This window comes from Procambarus clarkii, chromosome 1 (assembly GCF_040958095.1).
Source record: "Procambarus clarkii isolate CNS0578487 chromosome 1, FALCON_Pclarkii_2.0, whole genome shotgun sequence".
Taxonomy (NCBI): domain Eukaryota; kingdom Metazoa; phylum Arthropoda; class Malacostraca; order Decapoda; family Cambaridae; genus Procambarus; species Procambarus clarkii.
The window spans coordinates 23,400,813-23,413,266 of record NC_091150.1 but is presented as its reverse complement, the minus strand read 5'-3'; the positions used below and the strand labels follow the sequence as shown (position 1 = coordinate 23,413,266).

The 12,454-nt window shown below is 40.7% G+C and overlaps 1 protein-coding gene across 2 annotated transcripts in view; it reads left to right on the top strand.

Moving 5' to 3' along the window:
• LOC123752784 (sphingosine-1-phosphate lyase) overlaps positions 1-12,454 on the top strand; it is a 76,228-nt gene that overhangs the window by 15,047 nt on the left and 48,727 nt on the right. For both annotated transcript variants that reach the window (XM_045734841.2, XM_045734908.2), the window contains exons 3-5: positions 5,100-5,198; positions 9,417-9,542; positions 10,630-10,841. In XM_045734841.2, the coding sequence (XP_045590797.1) occupies positions 5,100-5,198; positions 9,417-9,542; positions 10,630-10,841 (437 nt within the window). The remainder of the gene's footprint in view (positions 1-5,099; positions 5,199-9,416; positions 9,543-10,629; positions 10,842-12,454) is intronic.

The window sequence follows — 12,454 nt, the reverse complement described above, 5'->3', positions numbered from 1 at the left end:
CTCGACCAGGTCTCCACCCCCAGGAAGCAGCCCGTGACAGCTGACTAACACCCAGGTACTTATTTTACTGCTAGGTAACAGGGGCATAGGGTTAAAGAAACTCTGCCCAATGTTTCTCGCCGGCGCCTGGGATCGAACCCAGGACCACAGGATCACAAGTCCAGCGTGCTGTCCGCTCGGCTGACTGGCTCCCATAGTCATAAAGGGTACTTGAGCTCTCCTCTATGTGACCTCAGGCTTCCTGTCAGGCATCAGCACCCTCAACGGATCAAACATTTTCTAATTATCATCTAACCATCTACAAAAGGTTTCCAGATGCTCCATATATCATCAGAGTAACCCGTCCTCTTAAAAATAACGTCACTTTTCGCTGGTATGCGCGCTATGGCCAAATTTGAACGTAATTTGAAATTAAATCGACTCACAAAAGTGACGTACTGTTCCGTTTTCTGTTTGAGTCGTCCGGCCTACTCGGTAAGGTTAGAATAGATGACTTTCAATTCACGTTTTTCATAACGTTTTGAAACTTTGAGAATTTCCTGCCCACCTAACTTATCAGAGGACCCTTAACTTACTGTTGTTGAAAAAAAAAAATCCAAAATTTATTTTAATTTTTTTTTTTCATTTTCAAATTACGTCCAAATTCGGCCATACGGGCAAACAGCTAAAATCGACGTTATTTTTAAGAGGACAGGTTGCCGGGCCTTCAGGCTCAGCTCGTCACGCGATTCGCTAATCAGGCCGATTTTCACAGGACTTTCGGCATCAAATCCATCTCATACCGAGTCAGGAAGGTCAGTGTGCTGTGTTCCAATCCCTGAGCTCGGCACGACGCCCGCTGATGACGTCACAGAAAGATTACCGTTGATTGGCTGAACACCTAGGCTATTATCCACTAGCCTGTCTCGTTATGCCACCTCAAGGCGTGTGTCGAGTGCGTTCCCTTATCTTGTTTTGCAAATCGCCCCACTTCCCAACTTTTCAACCAAATACACCTCAGAATCACCTTAAACACACGTTCCTTATTAACTAAGGCATAATGTTTATGCCATCTGTGATCCTCTTAGGCGGGTATAAATGACTATTGAGGCCAGAGAGGTCTGCTATTTGACACCAATCTTCACGCGTGTCAGCTAGGTTCAGGTTCCAGGTAAATTGGAAATATAAGGAGAAAATGCCAAGCCATTACGACTATATAGAGCAGGGGTCTCCAAACTATGGCCCGCCACATAATTTCATCCGGCCCTCCAAACAAATCCCTGTGTGGTGGCCTTGAAAAAATAATTATCGTACGAATGGCATCGCAGAATTATTCAAAGCTGGGGCTGCTGACTGGTGGCGCTCAACCCGAGTCAGTTTTCCTCTCTCTCTCGATAGTGTGACGCACAGATACTAATACTGGTAGGTATGTGTTGTGCATTACAACCAATCAGTTGTGTATAACTGTATATTGTGGGGATGGAGGGCGAGTGGGGCTTCGCTGCTTCCGTTTCAGGGAGCACAAACACTGTACAATATTCTTTTCTCTGTACTTTGACAATGCCTTTATCTTAGTTATACAAAATAGCAATAATACTATTGTAGCCAAAAATATTGCATGTTTAAAATAGTTAAAATGGTAACCATTAAGTTTATCAACGAAAGCTGTTGCCATAATATTTACCACTTTATAATAATATGCTATGCTTTTTAACACCACATACAAGCTGTTTTTTTCCTGTAGAATTTATTTCATTTATTTTACCCTTATGTTTTCAGATATGGAAAAGATAAAGAAAAGAAAAGTGGACAGTGAGTGCCGTCGGTTCAATGACGAATGGAAGATAAAGTACTTTTTTCTGATAGCAAATGATAAAGCTTTATGCATAATATGTAGAGACAGTGTTGCTGTTCTGAAGGAATACAATATTCGTCGGTACTATGAATCTAAACATGGCTCAAGTTATTCTCACATCACAGGAGCAGAACGCACTAAAAAGTTTGAATCATTTCAGCACAGTCTGCATTCTCAACAAGCTGTTTTCAGTAAGAAAAAATCTGAAAATGAAAATTCAACTAGAGCCAGTTACAAAGTTGCCTATGTGTTGGCTAAAAAAGGAAAGCCTTTCACTGATGGTAGTATCATAAAAGAGTGTATAGTGGAAGCAGCAGGAGAGGTATGTCCAGAAAAAGTAAACCTCTTCAAAATGATAAGTCTTGGGTCAAATACTGTTGCTCGTAGAATTGAAGATTTAGGAGGCGACATAATTCGGCAAATAAAGGAAAAAACAAAAAGATTTTGTTGGTATTCTCTTGCGTTGGATGAATCAACTGATGTGTGTGATACTTCTCAGCTCTTAGTATTCATTCGTGGTGTTGATAGTGAATTTAATGTGAGCCAAGAATTAGCATCAGTTCACAGCATGCACACCACAACAACTGGAGAGGACATTTTCAATGAAGTAAGTAAAACTATGACAGAATATAAGCTGGAATGGAAACAAGTGCAGTGTGTGACAATTGATGGAGGAAAGAATATGTCTGGGACAAAGAAGGGTTTGGTTGGGCAAATTACAACAGCTTGTGAGGTTGGAGGATTCTCAAAACCCATTTTTCTGCATTGCCTTATCCATCAACAAGCATTGTGCCTAAAATATGTTAATATGTCTTGTGTCATGAAACCTGTTGTTTCTGTGGTTAATTTCATTAGATCTCATGCACTCAACCATCGCCAGTTCCGTGATTTCTTGAAAGAAATTGATGCGGAGTTTGTTAACTTGCCTTATTATACAGCAGTTAGATGGCTTAGTTGTGGAAAGGTTTTGCTGCATTTCTTTGAGCTCAGATTAGAAATTGATTTATTTCTCAGAGAAAAATAAACCTCAGCCATTATTATCAGAATGTGAATGGATTTGGAAATTTGCATTTTTTGCAGATATGACATGTCATATTCATATGACAGGTCATATGAATATGACAGGTCATATGAATAACTTGAACCTGAAATTGCAAGGCAAAACAAATTTGATCAGTGACTACTTTGTTCATGTCAAGGCATTCAGAGCAAAACTTGCGCTACTTGAAGGCCAGGTGAAGGTTAAGAATTTTGCTCATTTTCCATGTTGTGAAAAATTTCATGCAGAAAGTAAAGTTGAATTTCCTTTTTCATTTGCAAATGAAATAATTTCAGATTTGAAAAAAACAGTTTCAGAAGCGATTTGCTGACCTTGATGCCAAAGCAAATGAAATCAGGCTCTTTCATAATCCATTTGACTGCAATGCTGAAAATCTTCCAACTCAATTTCAAATGGAAATTATTGATCTCCAGGCAGATGACAGACTGAAAGATAAGTATAGAGAAGGAAATCTGATTAAGTTTTATAAATGCCTGCAGCCAGATCAGTTTCCAAATTTGATAAAGTTTGCTTGTAGTTTTGTGTCCATTTTGGGTTCAACATACTTGTGTGAACAAACTTTTTCCAAAATGAAGTATGTGAAATCTAACTATCGAGCAAATTTGTCTGATGATCACTTGAAATCAATTCTTACAATTGGCTCATCTAATCTGGAACCTGATTTTAATGAAATTTTGAAGTCAAAACGACAGTATCATTCGTCACACTAATTTGGTTGCATAAAACTAAAGGCAGAAATCTATTTAGTTTACCCTGATTTTTCCCAAAAAGATATGTTTTAATTTTTCCATGTTTATACTTTAATATTTGAGGAAATTAAATTACTGGCACTGATTTTTTTTTTGTTTTTTTTTCATTTTTTATTCCTCCGGCCCGCATAAATATGGTAAATATATGTGGCGCTTACATTGACAAGTTTGGAGACCCCTGGTATAGAGCTTGGAAGGGGTCAGGATAAGGATTTGGGATGGGACGGGGAAAGGAATGGTGCCCAACCACTTGATGGTCGGGGATTGAACGCCGACCTGCAGGAAGCGAGACCGTTGATCTACCGTCCAGGCCAAGTGGTTGGAAAAAAATACATAAGTAATTTTAAAGTGAAGAAGAGATTAAACAGACGATATACAATTTTTTGCGTTAAATTTTAACACAGTGTTAAAATTCAGTTTCAGTTTCCGCTGCAGCAATGGCGGTACAGCCGCTCAGTCGTCTGTTTTAGCAGTGGAGTTCTTCCCTGGTTCTTGGAGGAAGGGTATTTTGCAGGTCCCGGGCTGGTGTCGGTTCAGGTAGCCTCCTCCTGTTTGGCGTCGCCTCACGGAAGGGTGTTTTGGCTTGGGATTTTTTGCGCTCGCTCCTTTGACATTGCTGTGGGAAGACGTTTGGCCCATTTTGCCAACTCTTGGCCCCATAATGCTTTGTACTTCCAGATAGCGTCCTGGGACCTACTCTGGAGGTGGTCCAGAACTTCTCTTGGTGATGGTGGAGTTGTTGAATGCTGGAGAGAGACGAGCTAACTGGTGCTCTGCAGTGGGTGTTCCAGTTGTTTCTGGTCCCCAAGCGGGACTTGCTGGACCTACAGTACATTCTCGACCTTTCGGGTCTGAATCTGTTTCCTGTCCAGCTTTCCCCATGACCACCTTTGCTCCGGTCTCCAGGTTCGGGTCTGTGGCGAATTGGGGAACGTTCCATTTGGTTATGTAGGTCTAGAGAGAGATCCCTAGTCACCTTCCCTGTCCCTTCCACCTGTATATTCCGAAACGACTAGAATATTACTTCCCGTACACGCTTCCTTCAAGATGTAAGAAGCCTCCTTTTCCCATTATATTTCTTACACAGTCCATCAGAACGAGTGAGAAAGCCCCAAACCTTTAGACATTACGATACTAACTGCTGGAAAATGTTTGATCTAGACACACATCAATGGGTTACACATTACTGAACCACTTAAGAGAGGGTTGTGTAGAGTAGATGCTGTTTGTGTCACTCAGTCAAGCCTCATCCAGCACCAGTTTGGCGACCATGTGACCAACCTCACCCCGAGGCTTGAGGCAACATGATAAGCCTTAACTCACTTCCTCTGCCCAACATTCACATACGGTACCAAGCCATATTATATACGGTACCAAGTCATATTATGTACGGTACCAAGCCATATATACGGTACCAAGCCACATTATATACCATAACAGCTTTTCCCACTTGCAGATGTGTGGGAGGGCATGAGGAAGCGAGCCTTCAGGATGCTCCGCTCCATTCCAGCTGTCCAGCGACGAATATCTGAGGTGCTTGATGCGTCACGCAGAGGTGAGGACTACACGGTACCTGCTGCTGGTACTGTACCCCCAGTACCCCACACTGGTACCCCAGTACCCCACACTGGTACCCCAGTACCCCACACTGGTACCCCAGTACCCCACACTGGTACCCCAGTACCCCACACCGACAACTAACATCACACACGCTCCTGCTACTTCCTCATTGGCTAGCAATGATGTCATCAAGTTTCTTCATCCTTAAGGACGCCCAAATATTGTCGCCATATTGTTTGGCTCCTCTAATTATTACTCAGTGGCACACTAATGCCTCCTCCAGTGCCTCTTCCATATCATCTAGGGGTAGTCTACTCTCCAAACCTTGCTAAGACTCCTGGGGCCAGATTCACGAAAGCACTTACGCAAGCACTTACGAACGTGTACATCTTTCCTCAATCTTTGACGGCTTTGGTTACATTTATTAAACAGTTTACAAGCATGAAAACTTGCCAATCAACTGTTGTTATTGTTATAAACAGCCTCCTGGTGCTTCGCAGCTCATTAACTGTTTAATAATTGTAAACAAAGCCGCCAAAGATTGACAAAAGATGTACAGGTTCGTAAGTGCTTTCGTGAATCTGGCCCCTGGCCTTGATCTTCTGTAAGATCCAGTGAAGCGTCATTCTCACATTGGAAGCCTAAGTCGCTAGGCTATATGGGCCTTATAACTCAATATTGTATTAATACATTGTGTATGATGTATGTGCTGCTGGTTGACATATTGTATTAATTCATTGTTTATGGTGTATGTGGTGATGGTTGACATATTGTATTAATACATTGTTTATGGTGTATGTGGTGCTGGTTGACATTGTATTAATACATTGTTTATGGTGTATGTGGTGATGGTTGACATTGTATTAATGCATTGTTTATGGTGTATGTGGTGATGGTTGACATTGTATTAATACATTGTTTATGGTGTGTGGTGCTGGTTGAGATATTGTATTAATACACCGTGCAATTATAATTACCTAAGTGTAATTACCTAAGTGTAGTTACAGGATGAGAGCTACGCTCGTGGTGTCCCGTCTTCCCAGCACTCTTTGTCATATAACGCTTTGAAACTACTGACGGTCTTGGCCTCCACCACCTTCTCACTTAACTTGTTCCAACCGTCTACCACTCTGTTTGCGAAAGTGAATTTTCTTATATTTCTTCGGCATCTGTGTTTAGCTAGTTTAAATCTATGACCTCTTGTTCTTAAAGTTTCAGTTCTCAGGAAATCTTCCCTATCGATTTTATCAATTCCTGTTACTATTTTGTATGTAGTGATCATATCACCTCTTTTTCTTCTGTCTTCTAGTTTTGGCATATTTAATGCCTCTAACCTCTCCTCGTAGCTCTTGCCCTTCAGTTCTGGGAGCCACTTAGTAGCATGTCTTTGCACCTTTTCCAGTTTGTTGATGTGCTTCTTAAGATATGGGCACCACACAACCGCTCCATATTCTAGCTTTGGCCTAACAAAAGTCGTGAACAATTTCTTTAGTATTTCTCCATCCATGTATTTAAAAGCAATTCTGAAGTTAGAAAGCGTGGCATAGGCTCCTCGCACAATGTTCTTAATGTGGTCCTCAGGTGATAATTTTCTATCTAGAACCATCCCTAGATCCCTTTCTTTATCAGAATTCTTTAAAGATTTCTCACATAATATATAGGTTGTGTGGGGTCTATGTTCTCCTATTCCACATTCCATAACATGACATTTATTCACATTAAATTCCATTTGCCAAGTGGTGCTCCATATACTTATTTTGTCCAGGTCTTCTTAAAGGGCATGACAATTATCTAGGTTTCTTATCTTTCTATTATCTTAGCATCATCGGCAAACATGTTCATATAATTCTGTATACCAACTGGTAGATCATTTATGTACACAATAAACATCACTGGTGCAAGAACTGAACCCTGTGGTACTCCACTTGTGACATTTCTCCAGTCCGATACATTGCCTCTGATCACTGCCCTCATTTTTCTATCAGAAAATTTTTCATCCATGATAGAAGCTTACCTGTCACCCCTCCAATATTTTCCAGTTTCCAGAACAACCTCTTATGTGGAACTCTGTCGAAAGCCTTTTTTAGGTCCAGATAGATGCAGTCAACCCAACCATCTCTTTCCTGTAATATCTCTGTTGCTCGATCATAGAAACTGAGTAAATTCGATACACAGGATCTTCCAGATCGAAAACCATACTGTCTGTCTGATATTATATCATTTCTCTCCAGGTGTTCTACCCATTAAGTTTTAATTATTTTTTCCAATATTTTGACTATCACACTTGTCAATGATACCGGTCTATAATTAAGGGGGTCTTCCCTGCTTCCACTTTTGTAGATTGGAACTATGTTAGCCTTTTTCCACACATCAGCTACAACTCCTGTACACAGGGATGCCTGAAAAATCAGTTGAAGTGGAATGCTGAGCTCAGGTGCACATTCTCTCAGAACCCATGGTGAAACTCCATCTGGACCAACTGCTTTGTTCTTATTTAGCTCCTTGAGCATTTTTTCCACTTCGTCTCTAGACACCTCTATGTGCTCTATGTTGTTCCCTGGAATTCTTATGGTGTCTTGTTTCCAGAAAATTTCATTTTGTACAAACACACTTTGGAACTTTTGGTTAATGTTTCACACATTTCCTTTTCATCTTCCGTGAATCTATCTCCCAATTTCAACCTCTGAATATTATCCTTTACCTGCAATTTGTTGTTTATGAATTTATAGAATAGACCTGGTTCTGTTTTACATTTGTCTGCAATCCCTTTTTCAAAATTTCTTTCTACCTCTCTCCTCACTGCCGTGTAGTTGTTTCTCGCATCTTTGTATCGCTGGTATGTTTGGGGGTTTGGCCTCTTCCTGTATTGATTCCATTTTTGTGTCTTTTGGTCTCTGGCCCTCTCGCAATTTCTGTTGAACCCATTCTGTTTCCTAGTTCTACATCTCTGCTTTGGTTTAAATTTTTTTGTGCCTTTATCATATATTTCAAAAAACTTCACATACATCTCATTTACTTCCTTGCCTAGCAACAAGTCTGTCCAGTTATACTCATTAAAATATTTTCTAAGGTTCCCATAATGCCCTCTCCTAAAGTCAAGTTTTTTAACTGCTTCAACCTCCTTTTTTCTTCCAGCTTATAATGCATTGCATACTTTATTCCCAAAAAGACATGGTCACTTTTACCCAAGGGAGGAAGGTACTGAATGTCAAATATCTCTTCCTCTTTCCTGGTAAATATCAAATCCTGCAAAGAGGGAACGTCCCCTTCCCTCATGCTCGTAACTTGTTTAACATGTTGAAACATGAAAGTTTCCAGAATGAGGTTTACGAATCTACAGGGCCATAAGTTCTCTTCACATGCTTCCCAGTCTATGGATTTCAAGTTGAAGTCGCCGACTATCAACAGTCGTGAACTATCGTTATCCGCTCTCGCTATGATCTCCCTCATTATTGTTATAAGACCTTCTCGTTTACTATCTAGCTCCCCCTTTGACCATGTGCTGCTTGGCGGTGGACTATATGCATTTATGATCATTAGTTTATCATCCTCATGGCAGATCTCTAGTGCTATTATGTCAACTTCTTGTGGATTGGCAGTCACTATTTCGTTCACCTTTAGGTGTTCTTTCACCAGCACAGCAACACCACCGCCTTTCCTGATTTTTCTGTCCCGTCTCCAAATTGAGTAGCCCCTTGGGAATATGACCTCATTTAAAATAGCATCTTCAAGTTTTGTCTCCGTGAGTGCAACAATGTCTGGTGTCTGCAGCTGTATTATATCACTTAACTCCAGTATCTTTGATCTCACTCCATCTATGTTGGTGTATGCAATCTTCAGGAACATGTTTCCCCTCTCCTTATTCTTCACTACCCCTTTCTCTAGCAATTTCATTGATTTGTGTACCACTTTACTGGTCTGCCTACCCCTATCACTTTGTAGAAAAAAAAGAATTGATTTCTTCTTCGTTCCTGCTCTCATTTAGACGTTTTGCCTCTACGAGGTTCAGTTTCAACCTCTCTCTGTCTCGTGTATGGTGTATGGGGTGCTAGTTGAACTGTTGTATTAATACACTGTGTATGGTGTATGCGGTGCAGGGCTGGGATATAATACACACAGCTACTGACACAACGAGAGAGGACGGTATGTTACAAAACCACATAAGGCAGGTAGCATGTGTATGACTAATTCATCCTACATGGTTGGTATACAGAACTAGAGAAGGGCATGTTTGCATACAGTGGACGAACCAAGAACCGCGTGCCACTGAGGGTTCTGCCACCCACCGGTTGGTCCAAGGAACAGGTTCTTCAGGCAGCCTCTGACGACCTGGCTCAAGGTTAGTTTGATATCATGTATTCATCGTCCTGGTTGTTGAATATGAATACCTATGTATGCCCTATTTTCCGGTGTTGATGAACTTCCGCTTAAGACTAACTCCCTATTTCATAAAGGAATGTTTTGAGGTATTTTTAAGTGCAGTATTCTAAAGTATTTAGCTGGTCATGGGTTCGTATCCTGGCCGGGGAGGATTTACTGGGCGCAATTCCTTAACTGTAGCCTCTGTTTAACGCAACAGTAAAATGTGTACTTGGATGAAAAAACGATTCTTCGCGGCAGGGGATCGTATTCCAGGGACCATAGGATTAAGGACTTGCCCGAAACGCTACGCGTACTAGTGGCTCTACAAGAATGTAACAACTCTTCTATATATCTCAAAAAAAAAAAAAAAAAAAAAAAAAAAAAAAAAGTTCAAATGCCGTTTCAAACTCATTGACTTGATGATGTAAATATATTTTGTTTACTGCATGAATATTTAGTATTATTGTTTAGTGATGTTCAAGAGGCCGGGTGTTTAAAATTCGATATATTTTGACCAAAAAATCGAAAAAATATCAGTCAATTTTAAACAAAAAATCTTAGCTTCTGCCATAATTTTGAAAATCTCGTTTCTTTATGTTAAGTCAATATTTAGCTGGTGTGTTTCTCTTATCACTGACTGGTTGTTCCAATAACTGAATTAGTTATTCCAAGTCACTTCCTGATTGGTTGCTGTAGGCTACAATCAATACGAAGTTGGCCAGCAATGCTTCACTTGTCATCATATGAGGCTTCTATTAGGCTACATGTAACACAGAGTTGGCCAGCAATGCTTCACTTGCCATCATATGAGGCTTCCATTAGGCTACATGTAACACAGAGTTGGCCAGCAATGCTTCACTTATATGAGGCTTCCATTAGGCTACATGTAACACAGAGTTGGCCAGCAATGCTTCACTTATCATATGAGGCTTCCATTAGGCTACATGTAACACAGAGTTGGCCAGCAATGCTTCACTTATCATATGAGGCTTCCATTAGGCTACATGTAACACAGAGTTGGCCAGCAATGCTTCACTTGTCATCATATGAGGCTTCCATTTCAGGCAAGTACGACTGGCGGGACGGCAAGATCTCTGGAGGAACATTTTCTGGTGGTAACGATGTCTATACCAACTTGCTGGAGCACCTGTATGGCAAGTTTGCCCTCAGCAACCCTCTCCACGCTGATGTCTTCCCTGGAGTGAGGAAGATGGAGGCAGAGATCGTGAGGATGACCGTCTCACTCTTTCATGGCAACGAGGAACAGTGCGGATGTGTGAGTGTCTTCAGAGATCTTGCCATATGTGCCATATGACAATTTCTGTACTTGCCAGCTTATCAGATGCTGCCCCCCCCCCCGCCCCCCAAGGCTTAAGATGCAATCTTATCTTTTAATGATAGTTTGCACAAACAAAAATTTATGTTTCATCGTTTATTTAGTAAAGAGCAGCCTAAGTCGCCAATAAATGTTCTTTCTCATAGGCTACGACGCCGAGCCTAGACTATATGGTATTACAATACATCGTATTTTCTGGCAAATACAGTTTGTTTATTAGTTTCTGTATTACAGTTGTATTTTGAGTACTTATTTATAATCAGTATGTCAGAACAGGGTGTGTGTATACAGTACAGTTTAGGTAGAATAATAGATGCATAAAGTAGGTACATTCAAGCAATTTTCCATTAACAATGGATAGCAATACTAATGGACAATAGATGGATAACAATACTAATAGACTACAATATCCCCGTTGTAATCTATTAGTATTCGTCTGCCACAACCAACAAGGTAGATCAATGTACATTGACCAATATCATTATTATTATTATTTCGTTTACCTCTAGGTGTACACGAAATGGTGTACGAAAACCTAAAATACAGGGGCCAGATTCACGAAAGCACTTACGAACCTGTACATCTTTTCTCAATCTTTGGCGGCTTTGTTTACAAGTATTCAACAGTTAATGAGCTGCGAAGCTCCAGGAGGCTGTTTATAACAATAACAACAGTTGATTGGCAAGTTTTCATGCTTGTAAACTGTTTAATAAATGTAACCAAAGCCGTCAAAGATTGAGGAAAGATGTACACGTTCGTAAGTGTTTGCGTAAGTTCTTTCGTGAATCTGGCCCCATAACACTATCTTATCACTTTATAAGGCGCCAGTGAATACTAACGCGCGCCAGACAAGTGTTTGAGTAAGATAACTACATTAGGAATCACTGTAATAGTACCCCCCCTCCCCCCCCCCCCCAACCTTTCCTCTTACATAGAACGTCGCTTTTCGCTCCTATGCGTTAAGGCTAAAAATTGCCGTAGTAGTAAATGGAAGCGGCTCGCGAAAGTGACGTACAGTCCCGTTTTCTGTTTTGGGTTCTCTGGCTTAGCTGTCAGGTTAGTAGAGGACACTTTAAATTAAAGGTTTTCTTGATGTTTTGAAACGTTAAGAGGACGGGCTAAATCCTGCCTGATTCACGAAGCAGTTACGCAAGTACTTACGAACGTGTACATCTTTCCTCAATCTTTGACGACTTTGGTTACATTTATTAAACAGTTTACAAGCATGAAAACTTACCAATCAACTGTTGTTATTGTTATAAACAGCCTCCTGGAGCTTCGCAGCTCATTAACTGTTGAATACTTGTAAACAAAGCCGCCAAAGATTGAGAAAAGATGTACAGGTTCGTAAGTGCTTGCGTAACTGCTTCATGAATCTGGCCCCGTGGAGCCTAGTGATGAAGGAGCCGATATCAACACACACACACACACACACACACATCTTCCGTCTCAGGTAGCCAGGCTCTCTAACTTATTAACTTATATTACTGTAATGTTTCCGCCTCACATGTTACCACATGAGTGTTAAGTCACTATGACGCAACTGAACCAAA